Genomic DNA, 18,225 nt, shown 5'->3' with positions numbered 1-18,225 from the left:
CACCCCAGGACCCAATTTATATCAAAGACCCCAACCCAATTAATTACCCTTCCCCGAAACATAGCCTCCATCAAATACCCCACCCGAGACTCACCTCATCACAAATACCCCGAGACACATTCCCCATCAAATACCCCCCGAGACACATTCCCCATCAAATACCCCCCCGAGACACATTCCCCATCAAATACCCCCCGAGACACATTCCCCATCAAATACCCCCCGAGACACATTCCCATAAAATACCCGAGACATATTCCCCATAAAATACCCCCCGAGACACATTCCCCGTCAAATACCCCCCGAGACACATTCCCCATCAAATACCGCCCCCGAGACACATTCCCATAAAATACCCCCCGAGACACATTCCCATAAAATACCCCCCGAGACACATTCCCCGTCAAATACCCCCGAGACACATTCCCCGTCAAATACCCCCCCGAGACACATTCCCCGTCAAATACCCCCCGAGACACATTCCCTGTCAAATACCCCCCGAGACACATTCCCCGTCAAATACCCCCGAGACAAATTCCTATTAAATACCCCCCAAGACACATTCCCCATCAAATACCCCCCGAGACACATTCCCCGTCAAATACTCCGCCGAGACACATTCCCCGTCAAATACCCCCCCGAGACACATTCCCCATCAAATACCCCCCCGAGACACATTCCCCGTCAAATACCTCCCGAGACACATTCCCCATCAAATACCCCCCGAGACATATTCCCCATAAAATACCCCCCGAGACACATTCCCCATCAAATACCCCCCCGAGACACATTCCCCGTCAAATACCCCCCGAGACACATTCCCCGTCAAATACCCCCGAGACACATTCCCCGTCAAATACCCCCGAGACACATTCCTATTAAATACCCCCCAAGACACATTCCCCATCAAATACCTCCCGAGACACATTCCCCGTCAAATACCCCGCCAAGACACATTCCCCGTCAAATACCCCCCCAAGACACATTCCCCGTCAAACACCCCCCCGAGACACATTCCCCATCAAATACCCCCGAGACACATTCCTATTAAATACCCCCCGAGACACATTCCCCGTCAAATACCCCGCCGAGACACATTCCCCGTCAAATACCCCGCCGAGACACATTCCCCGTCAAATACCCCCCCGAGACACATTTCCCGTCAAATAGCCCCCCGAGACACATTCCCCGTCAAATACCCCCCCGAGACACATTCCCCGTCAAATACCCCCCCGACACACATTCTCCGTCAAATACCCCCCCCGACACACATTCCCCGTCAAATACCCCCCCGACACACATTCCCCGTCAAATACCCCCCCGACACACATTCCCCGTCAAATGCCCCCCCGACACACATTCCCCGTCAAATACCCCCACCGAGACACATTCCCCGTCAAATACCCCCCCGAGACACATTTCCCATCAAATACTCCCCGAGACACATTCCCCATCAACTACCCTCCGAAACACGCTCCCCATCAACCACCCTCCGAAACACGTTCCCCATCAAATGCCCTCCGAGACACATTCCCCATCAACCACTCCACCCAAGACACGGTTCCCATCAAATATCCTTTCTCAGTCAAGTGCACAATCCCTGTCAAGAACCCCACCCTGAGACTTAGCTCATCACATACCCTTCTGAGGCAGTCTCCATCAAACAGCCCTCTCCAAGATTTAGCCTAAAAATACCCTGCCCCTCAAATACTCCACTGAGATTTATCCTATCAAATACCTCTCCACAAGATACACCCCCATCAAATACACCTCCTCAAGATTCACCCCATTAAATCCCCCTCTGAGATTCACCCCCATCACATACCCCTCCGAGATTCACCCCATCAAATACCTCTCCTCGAGATTCACCCCCATCAAATACCTCTCCTCGAGATTCATCCCCATCAAATCCCCCTCCAAGATTCACCCCATCAAATATGCTCCAAGATTCACCCACTCAAATATCTCGCCAAGATTCAGGACCTCAAATATCTCACCGAGATTCACCCTCATCAAATACCCCTCCTCGAGATTCACCCCCATCAATACCCCTCCGAGATTCACGCCCATCAAATACCCCTCCGATATTCATCCCCAAATACGCCTCTGAGATTCCCCCCATCAAATAACTCTCCAAGATTCACCCCCATCAAATACCCCTCCAAGATTCACCCCCATCAAATACCTCTCCGAGATTCACCCTCATCAAACACCTCTCCCACATTCACCCCCATCAAATACCCCTCCGAGATTCACCCCCATCAATACCCTTCCGAGATTCACCTCCATCAAATACCCCTCCGAGATTCACCCCCATCAAATACCCCTCCGAGATTCACCCCCATCAAATACCCCTCCGAGATTCACCCCCATCAAATACCCCTCTGAGATTCACCCCCATCAAATACCCCTCCGAGATTCACCATCAAATACCCCTTCGAAATTCATCACCAAATACTTCTCTGAGATTCCCCCCCAATACCTCTCCAAGATTCACCCCCATCAAATACCCCTCCGAGATTCACCCCCATCAAATACCCCTCTGATATTCACCCACATCAAATACCTCGAGATACACCACCATCAAATACCCCGCCGAGATTCAACCCCATCAAATACCCCTCAAGGTACACCCCCATCAAATACACCTCCCCGAGATACATCCCCATCAAATACCCCTCCGAGATTCACCCGATCAAATACCCCTCCGAGATTCAACTCTTTCAAATACCCCTCCGAGATTCACCTCCATCAAATACCCCTCCGAGATTCACCTCCATCAAATACCCCTCCGAGATTCACCCCCAACATATACCTCTCCCACATTCACCCCCATCAAATACCCCTCCGAGATTCAACCCCATCAATACCCCTCCGAGATTCACCCCCATCAATACCCCTCTGAGATTCACCCCCATCAAATACCCCTCCGAGATTCACCCCCATCAAATACCCTTCCGAGATTCACCCCCATCAAATACCCTTCCGAGATTCACCCCCATCAAATACCCTTCCGAGATTCACCCCCATCAAATACCCCTCCGAGATTCACCCCCATCAAATACCCCTCCAAGATTCACCATCAAATACCCCTCCGAAATTCATCACCAAATATGCCTCTGAGATTCCCCCCCAATACCTCTCCAAGAGTCACTCCCATCAAATACCCCTCCGAGATTCACCCCCATCAATTACCCCTCCAAGATTCACCCCCATCAAATACCCCTCAAGATACACCCCCATCAAATACACCTCAAGATACACCCCCATCAAATACACCTCAAGATACACCCCCATCAAATACACCTCAAGACACACCCCCATCAAATACACCTCAAGATACACCCCCATCAAATACACCTCCCCAAGATACATCCCCATCAAATACCCCTTGGAGATTCACCCCCATCAAATACCCCTTCGAGATTCACCTCCATCAAATACCCCTCCGAGATTCACCCCCATCAAATACCCCTCCCCGAGATAAACCCCCATCAAATACCTCTCCGAGACTCAGCCCCATCAAATACCCCTCTGAGATTCACCCCCAAAATACCCCTTCGAGATTCACCCCCAAACACCCCTCCGAGATTCACCCCCAAACACCCCTCCGAGATTCACCCCCAAACAACCCTCAGAGATTCACCCCCAAACACCCCTCCGAGATTCACCCCCAAACACCCCTCCGAGATTCACCCCCAAACACCCCTCCGAGATTCACCCCCAAATACCCCTCTGAGATTCACCCCCAAATGCCCCTCCGAGATTCACCCCCAAATGCCCCTCCGATGTACACCCCCAAATACACCTCTGAGGTACACCCCCAAATACACCTCTGAGGTACACCCCCATCAAATAATCTTCCAAGATTCACCCCCATCAAATACCCCTCTGGGATTCACCCCCAAATACCTCTCCTCAAGCTTCACCCCAAATACCCGTTTGTGATTCACCCCCAAACACCCCAGCCGAGATTCACACACATGAAACACCCCTCCCTGACACAAAATAGCCCCTCCACAACACTCGCCCCCCCACATAACCCCCTTTCCTTTTTCCACCGCAGTCACTGGTGTAATGTCGGTAACCTGGCAGCCAACGTAGATATAGCACAATCCCACAAACAGCAATGTCGGTTCAGGGGCAAATGTCGGCCAGGGCAATAGGGGAGGGCTCCTGCTCTTCCTCCAATTAACATCCCTTAACATCCATCGGAGAGGGTAGACGTGACCTCGCTTTCACATCGCGTTGGCAAGATGGCACCTCCGGCAGTCCCCTGGGCTCTTGGCTCTCGTCTCTGGAGCGGGACTGAAGCCCGAATCTTCTGACTCGGAGGCGGGTGAGCTGCCCTCTCGGCCATAGCTGGCACTTGACGAAGGGCAGCCTCACTGAGACAATGGAGATGGGGCAGGGTGGAGAGTGAGGGGTGGAGGCAGGTGCAACACTCACCACAGCCGCTGCGTCGAACTGCAGGATGACATGATGGAGGAAGATGATGAGGCACGTCGGCCGATCCTTTAGCAGCTCGATGCATTGGAAGTGGCTGCAGTTATCATCGACCGTCTGAAAGGCAGAGCAGCATTTGTTAGGGAGGGGCCCACACCCCCGCGTTACAAGGGAAGACTCCAGGCTCCATCTCTTCAGACTAGACTGAGGCAAATAGGTTGGTGGGGGGAGGGAGGTAGGCGGGTTCCTTTTTGACAGACTTAAGATCATTCAGGGACTCAACTACTGTTTACCTCAGGGCCTGAGAGTCAGCATGAGGGGCCTGGAAGAAAAAGTATAGTCAGGGGACAGATTAGATAGGCTTATTCAGCATGGAAGAGTCATAAAAGCACGGATTAGATGGACTTACTCTGCACAGAGTGATAAAAGGGCAGATTAGACAGGGGTACTCTGCACAGAGGAGTGATAAAAGGACAGCTAAAGATGCAGCCACTGATGGTGCAGCGATTAAAATCAGAGTTGCTGCAGAAGCCAGAATTAGGGGAACACAACAGACAGGGAGGGTTGTCGGGGCTGGCGGAGGTTAAAGTGATAGGGAGGGTTGTAGGGGCTGGTGGACGTTACAGAGATAGGGAGGGTTTTCGGGGCTGGAGGAGGTTACAGAGATAGGGAGGGCTGTGGAGGCTGGAGGAGGTTACAGAAATAGGGAGGCTTATAGGGGCTGGTGGAGGTTAAAGTGATAGGGAGGGTTGTAGGGTCTGGAGGAGGATACAGAGATAGGGAGAGTTGTGGGGGCTGGAGAAGGTTAGCGATAGGGAGGGTTGTAGGAACTGGAGGAGGTTACAGAGATGGGGAGGGTTGTTGGGGCTGGAGGGGGTTACAGAGATAGGGAGGATTGTCAGGGCTGGAGGAGTTTACAGAGATGGGGGGGTTGTAGGGGCTGGAGGAGGTTACAGAGTTAGGGAGAGTTGTAGGGATTGGAGGTGGTTAGCCAAAGAGAGGGTTGTAGGGTCTGGAGGAGGTTACAGAAATAGGGATGGTTGTCGGGGCTGGAGGGGTTTACAGAGATAAGGAGGATTGTCAGGGCTGGAGGAGTTTACAGAAATGGGGGGGGTTGTAGGGGCTGGAGGAGGTTACAGAGATAGGGGGGGTTGTAGGTGCTGGAGGAGGTTACAGAGTTAGGGAGAGTTGTCGGGGCTGGAGGAGGTTACAGAAATAGGGGAAATTGTAGGGACTGGAGGAGATTAGTGATAGGGAGGGTTGTAGGGTCTGGAGGTGGTTACACAGATAGGGAGAGTTGTCAGGGCTGGAAGTTGTTACAGAGATGGGAAGGGTTGTCAGGGCTGGAGGAGTATACAGATATAGAGGGATTGTAGGGGCTGGAGGAGGTTACAGAGATAGGGAGTTGTAGGGGCTGGAGGAGGTTACAGAGATAGGGGGGTTGTCGGGACTGGAGAAGTTTACAGAGATAGCGGGGGTTGTAGGGGTTGGAGGAGGTTACAGATAGGGAGGGTTGTAGGGGCTGAAGGAGGTTACAGAGATAGGGAGGGTTGTAGGGGCTGGAGGAGATTACAGAGATAGGGAGGGTTGTCGGGTCTGGAGGGGGTTACACAGATGGGTGGGTTGTCGGGGCTGGAGGAGATCACAGAGATAGGGAGGGTTGTAGGCACTAGAGGAGGTTACAGAGATAGGGAGGATTGTAGGGGCCTGGAGGAGGTTACAGAGATAGGGAGAGTTGTCGGGGCTGGAGGAGGTTACAGAGATAGGGAGGGTTGTTGGGGTTGGAGGAGGTTACAGAGATAGGGAGGGTTGTCGGAGCTGGGGGAGGTTACAGAGATAGGGAGGGTTATCGGGGCTGGAGGAGGTTACAGAGATAGGGAGGGTTGTCGGGGCTGGGGGAGGTTACAGCGATAGGGAGGGTTGTAGGGGCTGGGGGAGGTTACAGAGATAGGGAGGGTTGTAGGGGCTGGAGGAGGTTACAGAGATAGGGGGGATTGTAGGGGCTGGAGGAGGTTACAGAGATAGGGAGGGTTGTAGGGGCTGGAGGAGATTACAGAGATAAGAAGATTGTAGGGGCTGCAGGAGGTTACAGAGATAGGGAGGGTTACAGGGGCTGAAGGTGTTTACAGAGATAGGAACGTTGTAGGAACTGGAGGAGGATACAGATAGGGAGGGTTGTAGCGGCTGGAGGAGGTTACAGAGATAGGGAGGGTTGTAGGTGCTGGAGGAGGTTACAGAGATAGGGGAGATTATAGGGGCTGGAGGAGGTTACAGAGATAGGGAGGGTTGTAGGGGCTGGAGGAGGTTACCGAGATAGGGAGGGTTGTAGGGGGCTGGAGGAAGTTACAGAGAAAGGGACGAGGCGAGGCCACGGGCGGATTTGGAAACAAGGATGAGAGTTTTCAAATCATGGTGCTGCTTAACCGGGAGCCAATGCAGCTCAGCGAGCAGAGGGTGCAGGCTGAACAGGACTCGGTGCGAGAGAGGACATCGGCAGCAGAGATTTGGATGACCTCAAGTTTTACCAAGGGTGCAAGGTGAGAGGCTGGTCAGGAGCGCATGACGATAGCCGAGTTAGGAGGCAACAAAGGGCTGGGTGAAGGTTTCAGCAGATGAACTGGGGCGGGGTCTGTGAGGGTAAACGAGTCAGGCAATGATATAGCGGAGGAGTGCAGCGGCGATGGTGTGGATATGTATATTTCAAGATGTGCACAAGGCTGCTGTAATGCCTACCCGCCTATATGCCTGTCAGAAGCGGACTACCTACTCCAGGAATATTAAGCAGTTGAACAGGTCCCACGTTGGGATACTTTCGGAACAACATGGCATCAAATGGGGAGACAAAGTGTCCAACCCTTCATACAGCAGAAAAATCTGGAATTGAAGCACTTGTCATCAAAGCCCAGCTCAGGTACAGTGGACATGAGCGTTACTGACAACAAAGTCCTTAAGTTGGGGAGGGGGGGGGTCACGTATTATACTCGAAAAGCGCCTGCAAAGCAGGCCGACATTAAGGTGCAAGGACTCCTGAAGGCAACCCTCAGGAAACGTCCCATGCCCGCCACAGGCTGGGAGAAAAATGCACAAGGAACAAACCTGGGGAGCAACCTGTTCCTCCGAACAGGAAGGGATCCAAGGCTGCAAAGAATAAACGTCAAGCTCGAAAAAAAATAACAGACAGTGCCCCCAAACAAAAGAAATTAAAAATCGGACAATTCACCCTTGCCTGCACTGTGGGAAGTCATGCAGACCTACCATCAGGACCCACAGCCGTGGCAGAATTTCTCAACAGATGACTCAACACACACACAAGGATCGGCCACCTTCGAGAGCGATGGGGAACCCACCATGAAGGGATGTGATTTGGCAAAGGTGGACCGGGAGCAGCTACTTGAAGGCAAATCCGTCAGAGAAGAGGGAGGTCAAGGATGGGATCATGAGGGTTCAGAATAAACGCGTTCCCACGGTGAGGGAAAGGGGTGCGGTTCCCAAATCGAGAACCCTCGGGGATGTCGAGGGGCTGACAGGGTCGGATGAGGGAAGCTCATGTCACGCACAAAAAAAAGCGCTCAACTCTGCAGGAAGCCTCAAGGGCATGGCAGAAAGTGTGTGGGTGAAGTTAAGAAGTAAGCTAGGAAAGCAAGAAAGAGGACATGAAAAATATGGCCAAGTCAAATCAAAGAAAGTCCAGAGGATGTTTTCTAAATAGACAAAGTACAAGAGGATAGCTAAGAAAAAAGTTGAGCCATTTGAAAGACCAAAAAGGTAACTTGTACAGAGGCAGAAGACACGGACATGGTTCGTCATGAAAACTTTTTATCCCATCTTCACAAGTATATTGTAGTTCATTCGGAGTGTGACGTATTCCATGGGATAAATATAGTGAGGAAGGAACGTTAAAGTTCTGCATGTTTGAAAGTAAATAAATATTTAGGTCTGGATGAAATGCAGCCTCGGGTGGTTAAAAGGAGAAATGGTGGACGCTCTGATCATTTTTCAAAAGCCTTTGGCTGCAGCTATGTTACCAGAGGACTGCTAATATTGTACCAGTGTTTCAAAAGAGGAAAAGGGGATAGCCGGAGTCCTTACAGGAGGGTCTGCCCCAACCTGGGTGGTGGGCAGGTTATTGGAAAATATTCTGAGGTGCATTACAAATCGCCATTTGACAGAGGGCACAGGTTTAAGGCAACTGGCAACAGAAGCAAAAGCGATACGAGAGAAAACTTTTCCACGCCGCGAGTGGTCAGGGTCTGGAATGCACTGCCTGACAGCGTAAGGGGCACAATTTCAATCGAGGCACTCAAAAGAGAACGAGACTGTTGTCTGAAAAAGAACAATGTGCAGGGTCACGGGGAGAAGGTGCGGGAGTGGCACAAAGTAAATGACTCAGTCGGAGGGCCAGTGCAGAGACGATGGGTCGAATGGCCTCCTTCAGCGCTGTAAAGGTTCTGTGATACAAAGGTACCAATCATCAAAGACAATAGGCACGGATTTCTTAAAGGAAGCTCCTGTCTGACTAGGTTCACGAGGTTTATTCCTGGGATGAAGGGGTTTGTCTTATGTGGAAAGGTTGAGCAGGTTGGGCCTGTATCCATTGGAGTTCAGAAGAATGAGAATTGATCTTATTGAAACACACAAGATTTTGAGGGGGCTTGACAGGGTGGATGCTGAGAGGGTGTTTCCTCTTGTTTGGGGGGGGGGGGGGGGGGGGGGCTGTTGGTTGGGGGGAGGTTCCAGAGCTAGGGGGCACAGTTTCAAAATAAGGGATCTCCTATTTAAGATGGAGATCAGGAGGAATTTCTTCTCTCACAGATTCGCTGGCCTTTGGAATACTCTTCCCCAGTGAGCAATGGGTTGAGAGTGTGGTTAATAAAGCATACAGAACTCTGGCCTTTATAAATAAGGGCTTCCGTTCCCAGTGGGCACTGTGGGGACTGGGGTCTTTTATCGACCCTGATAATTACACTTTGACTTGATGTTTGTAAGTTTCCTTCAAATTTTGTCTTTGGTTTTGCAGTTTCCCAATTTAGGGGCTGTGTTTATTTTGTCCCTGATTTTGTTAATTTAGTTTATTTGTTTGACTCCAAAAGAGTTAAAACTGCATAAAACACTGGTCCAGCTTCAACTCAGGTATGGCATCCAGTCTGGGCGCTTTAGAGAGGAGTGCAGAAAATATTTACAAGAATGGTTCCAGGAATGAGGAGCTTCAGTTATGTCAAGAGATTGGAGAAGCTGAGGCTGTTTTCCTTGGAGGATAGAAGGTTGAGAGGAGATTTGATAGAGGTATTCAAAACCTCAAAGGGTCTGCACAGAGCAGATAGAGCGAAACTGTTCCAATTGGTGGGGAAGGGATGAGAACCAGAGGGGACAGATTTAAGGTGATTGGCAAAAGAAGCAACGGGGACATGAGGAGAAAGTTTAATTCTTTTACACAGTGAATGGTTAGGGTCTGGAATGCACTGCCTGAGAGTGTGGTGAAGGCTGATTCAATCGTGGCTTCCAAATTGGTTCATTATCTGAGGAGGAAAAGATTGCAGGGCAGGACTGGGAAAAGGCAAGGCAGTGACTCTAGGTGAGTTGCTCTTACAGGGAGTCAACACAGACACCATGGGCCAAATGGTCTCCCCCTATGTTGTCACCATTCTGTGATTCTATGGTTCTACAAATATTAGTCCCAGGACAGTGGGCAGAACTCCCCTGCTCTTCTCCTAATACTGGCCCTGAGATCTTTAACTCCATCTGAGAGATCAGACGGAGCTTCGTTTTAATGTCTCATTCAAAAGCCTCTGACAGTGCAGCACTGACACCGGAAGCAAGAGCCTGGGTTACGGGGGCTAAAGTCTCTGGCGTGGGGCTCGGGTCCGAAAAGGGAGTGCTGCGCACTGAGACGTGGCCGGCAGCTCCGCTTGCAGGCAGGTCCTTCCCCGTGAACTGTCAGCTACGTACCGGGTCAAGGTCATTCTCAAACTCCTCGTCCTCAGCCCCGATGATGAGCATCGCGGGGTTGGTGGAACCGTGAGCCTTTCCAAACGCCAGACGCTGAAATGAGAGAAGGCACAGTTGTCAGCATGCAAAGCAGACACATTTGCTTAGTCAAACGTAGCCAGCCTGAACAACAAAGGCCTCACGCTGCCTGTCCCCTGAAATAACTCGAGCCCAGCAGACAACAATCAGTGAGGGTGCTGCTCGGAGTTTAACTCAACACACGCTGCTCATGTTGGGGTGGAGAGGCTAGGGGCAGGAGGTGGGAGGCAGCAGAGAGGGCAGCTTGGGGGAGAGAGCGGCCTGGGGAGAGAGAGCGGCCTGGGGGGAGAGAGCGGCCTGGGGGGGAGAGAGCGGCCTGGGGAGGAGAGAGCGGCCTGGGGGGAGAGAGCGGCCTGGGGGGGAGAGAGCGGCCTGGGGGGGAGAGAGCGGCCTGGGGGGGAGAGAGCGGCCTGGGGGGAGAGAGCGGCCTGGGGGGAGAGAGCGGCCTGGGGGGAGAGAGCGGCCTGGGGGGAGAGAGCGGCCTGGGGGGAGAGAGCGGCCTGGGGGGAGAGAGCGGCCTGGGGGGAGAGAGCGGCCTGGGGGAGACAGCAAGAGAGAAAGAGTGGTCTGGAGGAGTGAGACAGAGTGAGCGATGTTTGGGGGGGGATGGAGAGTGAGAGAGCAGCACGGGGGAGGCAGAAGGAGAGAGAGTGGTGCTGGGAAGAGAGAGCAGCATGGGGACAAAGAGAGATTGTGTCGGGGGAAGAGGGGAGAGATTGGGGAGCGGGAGGGAGGGGGAGGGGCAGAAGGGGGTAAGAGTGGAGAGATTTCGGAGCAGGAGAGGGGAGGGGGTAGACAGAAGCGAGGGAGGACAGAAAGGGAGGGAGGAGGAGAGGGGGGCAGGGGGAGAAAAGGCAGTGGAGAGGGGAAAGAGAGGGTTGGAGGATATCGGGTGGGAGAGAGGGGAACGAGGAGACGGAGGGGGAGATAGGAAGGGTTAGTGATGTGAGGGAGACTGGAAGGAAGTCAGTCCAATGAAGATTTTCAAAGGGTCACTGTTATAACGTAGGAAATGCTACTCTTCCAACCCTTGATACTGCCATTCGGCCCATCGCACCTCTGCCGACTCTCTGAAAGGGCTCCTCCCTTAGCCCCTTCACCAGTGCCCTTTTGTTCTTCTGCTTCCTCCTCCAAATATTTATCCACTTCCCTTGTGAAAACTACATTGAATTCAGTTTCAATTGCCTGTTTCTGGTCCGGCACTTTGTGGCCCAATCCTTCTCATCTGCCCCTTCCCTCTCTCAGCAATGATCTTAAACAGAGACCAAAGCAAAATGCTGGAAATATGTAATAACAACCAGGAATGCTGGAAATACTCAGCAGGTCTGGCATCTTCTGTGGGGAGAGAGACTCTCAGAGAACTGCCACTTGTTCCTCTGCTTCTCTCTCTACAGCTGCTGCCAGACTTGCTGATACTTCCTGCATTTCCTGTTTGAATCTCAAATCGATGCCCTTTAGCCATGAGCTCACCGAGTGGCCAGTCTCAACATTCCCAATCCATCCCATCCAAAGCCCTCACAGTCTACCAGCTCCCCCACTTCCTCACGATCTCTCCATTCATGTTCAAATGTTACCAATGGGATCTTCTGCATCCTCCTGAAAAGATAGACAACAGGCTGCATCCCCCCTCCCCCCACCCCGGCCACCTCTCAAAGCCACATCCCCCACCACCCAGAAGGATAAGGGGCAGCAGGCGCATGGGAACACCACCACCCGCAAGCCCCCCACCAAGCCGCACACACCATCCAGACTCGGAACTGTATCGCCGTTCTCTCACTGTCGCTGGGTCAAAGTCCTGGAACTCCCTCCCTAACAGCATCGATAAAGGCTCTGGAAAAGAGGAGGATGTTCCCTCTCCTTGAACGACCGCATTCCACAGGGTGAAGGTTCTCCCGCAGTGCTATGTAAGGCAGCACGTTTGACCCCGGTGACAACTGGGGGAACAGCCAACATCTGTCCAAGTCAGGATGGGTGCTGTGACTGGGGTGGGGAACCTGCAGGTGGTGGGTCTTCCCACGTATCTGTCGCCCTTGTCCCTCCAGATGGCACAGGTCACGAGTTTAGAAGGTGCCATCGAAGCAGCCTTGGCAAGTCGCCGCAGTGCATCTTGCAGATGGTACACACGCTGCTGCCAGTGTGCATCGGTGCTGGAGCGACTGAATGGTTAAGGCGGTGGATGGGGTGCCAAGCAAGCGGGCTACTTTGTCCTGGCCGGCATCGGGGTTTTTGAGTGCTGTTGGAGGTGCGCTCGTCCAGGGTGAGCGTGTGTGCCGCATCGGTCTCCTTACATAAGGAATGACGTACTTGCCCTAGGAGGAGTGCAGCAAAAGTTCACCAGACTGGTTCCTGGGATGAGGGGATTTATCCTATGATGGGGGGGGGATTGAGGAGACTACGCTGTAACCCTGGGAGTTGAGAAGATTGAGAGGTGATCGAATTGAGGGATATAAAACCCTTAACGGGCTTGACAGGGTCGATGCTAGGAACACGTTGCCCCCTTGGCTGCAGGGGCTCGAGCTAAGAGGTCACTGTCTCAGGAGAAGGGGTTGGCCATTTGGGCCTCAATGAGAAGAAATTTCTTTACTCACAAGGTTTTTGGAATTCTCTGACACCGAGACTGTGGATGGCTCAGTTGTCGAGTTGATTCAAGGCAGAGAACAGTAGATTTTTGGGTACTAAGGGAATTGAATACGGGGCAGGGCCGCAAGGTGGTGTTCAGGTAGATCAACCATAATCTTGTTGAATGACAAAGCAATTTTGAGGGGCTGAATGGCCTGCAGCTCCAATTCCACTCCTGACCTATCTCCCTGTAGGCGGTGCCTCTGTACTCACCACATCGTGGCCATCATCCAGGTCCATGGCTGCAGGTGGCCGCTGGGCACCCCTGAGGGAGGGGTCTGTGCCGTTCCCCCCGCGCTGAGCACTCAACTCTGGGTGGCGAGCCTGTTGGAGAGATAGATCAAAGAGTTGAAGCACAGATGAGCCACTTCCTGCTCCTGCGTTTTAAGGCGAAGCAGAGCACTGACGACCTGAGTCAAAGGAAGTGGCTGGTTTCATCCCAGTTAGACTATCAGAGAGCACCAACACTGCCAGCCCGCTACTGCACAGCGCCCAATTCAAACGTCCCAGTGAGGCACAGGCAAGGCGCTCGACATTTCACCCGATGCGTTCAACTGAACTGTGAGAAAGACTGAGCGTCATAACTACAGGCCCTGTTCCTGCAGATGTGGGGCTGTGTGGAACTTCAGTCGCTTACAGGTTGAACAGAGGCAATGGGAGTAACTCAAGAGGATGAATTGAGAAACATTCAGAGCTGCATCACAGTGCACAAATCAGCAACAACACTGAGGTTTTCAGAGAGCTACCACTACACAGACTGAAGGATGAGGAAATATTCTTCATGTATGCACACACTGACCGGTATCCACCAGTATTTCATACACACTGAACCGTGTCCACCAGTACTTCACACACACTGATCGGGGTCCACCTGTATTTCACACAGACTGACTGGTGTCCACCAGTATTTCACACAGACTGACCGGTGTCCACCAGTATTTCACACACACTGACCGGTGTCCACCAGTATTTCACACACACTGACCGGTGTCCACCAGTATTTCACTCACACTGTCCAGTATCCTCCAGTATTTCACAATCACTGGTATCCACCAGTATTTCACACACACACTGACCTGTATCCACCAGTATTTCACACACACTGACCAGTATCCACCAGTATTTCACACACACTGACCAGTATCCACCAGTATTTCACTCACACTGTCCAGTATCCTCCAGTATTTCACAATCACTGGTATCCACCAATATTTCACACACACACTGACCTGTATCCACCAGTATTTCACACACACTGACCAGTATCCACCAGTATTTCATACACACTGAACTGTATACATCAGTATTTCACACAGAGACTGATATCCACCGATATCTCTCTCACAGTGAGCAATATCCACCTGTATCTTGCACACACGAACTGATAGCCACCTGTATCTCTCACAAACACTGCCTAATATCGACCCACATTCCACACACACTGAACAATATCAAGCCCTATCTCACACTGACCAACATCCACCCGTGCCTGACACACTCCATCTCTCACATTAATCAATATCCACCCCTATCTGATGCACCGAGTAATATGCACCCCATCTCACACTCTAACCGTATCCACTTGTATCTCATACACACAGAAATATCCACCTGTTATCTCTCTCACACACACACACACTGACCGATACCCACCCATGCTGCCCACACACATTATCAGGACCCTGTACATTCAGTGTAAGAGATTACTCCATAGTGTAGCCGTGTATTCAGAGTATGGGTTGCTTAACAGTGTCCCTGTGTATTCAGAGGATGGGTTACTGTGCAGTGGTCCCCATCTGTTCAGGGTAAGTTTGACTTACTGTAGGCAGAGTAAGGGTTAACACAATACAACTCCCTTGAGAAGATACCGTGTCTGTCTAGCTCCGTAAACAATCCCAAAGTTGAACAGGCGGCTCTGGGCCGGGCTGTGAAACAAGCTCCTTTGTGAACACACGGCCCAACTCTGCAAGCTGGCTGAGAGTCTGGCTCATGGGCTCTCAGTCTGGCAGAGCAAGTATCAGCCTGCGCTCAGCTCATCTGGACTGCGCGAGCTGCTCTGCCCAATCTTAGTGACAAGCTCTGGAACAAATCTTCGTCAATCTTTGTCTGTCGGAGGGTACAAGCTGCAGCAGGAGCTCCAAATCACACCTGGAACATCCAGCCCAGCATTGCCAATACTCTAGGGTTATTCTTCAGGGATTAGAGATGCGTCTTTAGGACTCTGCTATGAGCAACACCCAAGGGAAGGGGGGGAGGGAGGGGGGGGTGCAGGGGAGGCAAACAGAGGGGTGTTAAAATGAATGGTCTTTTCTCCTTATTTTTGTCAGAATATTGCCAGGGTTCCAAGTGTTAGACACAAGGAGAGTTTGCATAAGTGGGGCTAATGTTCTCTGCAATGCATTTATATAGCGCCTTTTATGTAGTCAAATAGCCCAAGGTGTTCCACAGGGCAAAATTGGACTTGGGCCACAGAAGGGCATATTCAGGTAGCTGGTCAAAGAAGTAGGTTTTTAGGAGTGTCTTAAAGTAACAAAGAAAGAGAGAGAGAGAGAGAGGGAGAGCGCAAGTTGGAGAGGTTTAGGGAGGGAATTCCAGAGCTTGGGAACCAGGCAGTCGAAGGGCAGGAACCAGAGCAGGCAGCTCTGAGAGAATCCTTAGCCCTGCCAGGCTGAGAGGCAGAGAGTCGGGACAGGCCCAGGATTGATCGCATGACCCTCGTGCCCACATGGCAGTGGTCACCAGGCGCCAGGTTAAACCGCGGGTGCGGTGAACAACTTTGACTCTTGCCCGCGCTCTTCCCCTCGCCGCCACCCTCCCCACCACCTCGACTCACCTCCCACCCTTCCTCCTCCGTCTCCCGCTGCTCCTTTCCTCACCTTCTTACTTCCCTCTCCTCTGCCTCTTGAGAGCGAGAAACTTGAGTCCCACACTAGTATTCTGGAGTTAAACAAAGGTAACTACAGAGGGATGAGGGCAGATTTGGCCCTAGCGGACTGGACAGGAAGACTACAAGGTAGGATAGTTGATGAACAGTGGCAGATATTTAAGGAGATATTCAATTCCTCCCAAGTAAAATATATTCCAAAGAGCAAGGAAGATGGTGAGAGGGGGAAAAAGCATCCATGGCTAAGCAAGGAAGTTAAAGATAACATAAAGGCAAAAACTAAGGCATACCAAATTGCAAAGGTCAGAGGCAGGCTGGAAGATTGGGAAACTTTTAAAGGTCAACAAAGGGTTTTTAAAAAAAATAATAAAAAGAGCAAAAGTAAATTATGAAAGAAAACAAGTGCAAAATGTAAAAACTGATAGCAAAAGCTCCTACAAGTATATAAAAGGAAAGAGAGTAGCTAAGTGAATGTTGGTCCCTTGGAGGATGAGACGGGGGAGTTAATAGTGGGGAATGCAGAAATAGCTGAGACACTCAATCGAATTTTTGCTTGAGTTTTCACGGTGGAGGACACGAGTACCACCCCAATAGTAACAGGAGGTGCAGAGGGTATAGAGAAGGAGGAACTTAGAACAAACACCATCACTGGAGAAAAAATACTGAGCAAACTGTTGGGATTAAAGGGTGACAAGTCCCCAGGACCTGATGGCCTACATCCCAGGGTCTTAAAGGAAGTCTCAGCGGAGCTCGTGGAAGCATTGGCTATAATATTCCAAAATTCCCTGGATTCTGGGAAGGTTCCAATGGATTGGAAAAATGCTATTATAACACCCTTATTCAAAAAGAGGGGGAGGCAGAAAGTGGGAAACTATAGACCAGCTAGTTTAATGTCTGTCGTTGGGAAACTGTGCTTTCAGCAGCCTGCCCCACGTTGCTCCCCCTCCCCGAGCACAGGTCTGACGCTGCCTCAGGAAATTGTCTTAGGGAACAAGTCCTGACATAACAGGCAGACGCTAGAAGCAGGAGGTGAGTGAATATTCCAGCCGCAATCTGGTTTCTCTTCCAGCACCCTCGCGGAGCTCACGTGTTTCTCCGACGCTTTCCGTCCTCATTTCAGACTCACAGGGGCACTGCTTCAGTGGTAGCTGCAGCCACACTGCACTCTCGGCAGAACAACGGAGGCAGTAAGAGATTCATCCATTCTTTGCTGGATTGGAGGGAAGGCAGCCTCCTTCGGGGCTAACACGGGGCAGTAATAAGTGGCACAGATACGTATACAATGCTTTACGAAGTAACAAACCTGTAACCACCAGTACTGTACCCGTGTTATACAGTGACAGACCTGTCCCCACCGGTACTGTACCCCGGAGTTATACAGTGACAGACCCGTCCCCACCAGTGCTGTACCCCAGTGTTATGCAGCGACAGACCTGTCCCCACCAGCACTGTACCCCAGTGTTATACAGTGACAGACCTGTCCCCACCAGCACTGTACCCCAGTGTTATACAGTGACAGACCTGCCCCACCAGTACTGTACCCCAGTGTTATACAGCGACAGACCCGTGCCCACCAGTACTGTACCCCAGTGTTATAGTGACAGACCTGTCCCCACCAGCACTGTACCCCAGTGTTATACAGTGACAGACCTGTCCCCACCAGTACTGTACCCTAGTGTTATACAGTGACAGACCAGTAACCACCAGCACTGTACCCCAGTGTTATACAGTGACCGACCTGTCCCCACCAGTACTGTACACCACTGTTATACAGTGACAGTCCCATCCCCACCAGTACTCTACCCGTGTTATACAGTGACAGACCCGTCCCCAACAGTACTGCATCCCAGTGTTATACAGTGAGACATGTCCCCACCAGTACTGTATCCCAGTGTTATACAGTGACAGACATGTCCCCACCACTGTACCCCAGTGTTAAACAGTGACCGACCTGTCCCCACCAGTACTATACCCCAGTGTTAAACAGTGACAAACCTGTCCCCACCAGTACTGTACCCCAGTATTATAGTGATAGACCCATCCCCACCAGTACTGTACCCCAGTGTTATACCTTGACAGACCTGTATCCACCAGTACTATACCCCAGTGTTAAACAGTGACAAACCTGTCCCCACCAGTACTGTAACACAGTGTTATAAAGTGATAGACCTATCCATAACAGTACTGTATCAGTGTGTTATACCGTGACAGACCCGACCCCACCAGCACTGTACCCCAGTGTTATACAGTAA

At 51.5% G+C, this 18,225-nt stretch overlaps 1 protein-coding gene across 1 annotated transcript in view; it reads right to left on the bottom strand.

Moving 5' to 3' along the window:
- Nucleotides 1-18,225, bottom strand: part of arhgef1b (Rho guanine nucleotide exchange factor (GEF) 1b) — a 206,319-nt gene that overhangs the window by 111,894 nt on the left and 76,200 nt on the right. The window contains exons 2-4 of the mRNA XM_041176896.1: nucleotides 13,303-13,413; nucleotides 10,393-10,485; nucleotides 4,450-4,563 (exon numbers count right to left, since the gene is read on the bottom strand). Of these exons, the coding sequence (XP_041032830.1) occupies nucleotides 4,450-4,563; nucleotides 10,393-10,485; nucleotides 13,303-13,329 (234 nt within the window). The 5' untranslated portion in view covers nucleotides 13,330-13,413. The remainder of the gene's footprint in view (nucleotides 1-4,449; nucleotides 4,564-10,392; nucleotides 10,486-13,302; nucleotides 13,414-18,225) is intronic.

This window comes from Carcharodon carcharias, chromosome 29, assembly GCF_017639515.1.
Source record: "Carcharodon carcharias isolate sCarCar2 chromosome 29, sCarCar2.pri, whole genome shotgun sequence".
NCBI lineage: Eukaryota > Metazoa > Chordata > Chondrichthyes > Lamniformes > Lamnidae > Carcharodon > Carcharodon carcharias.
Note: the sequence above shows the minus strand (reverse complement) of the source record. Positions and strands in the feature narration are given on the sequence as shown.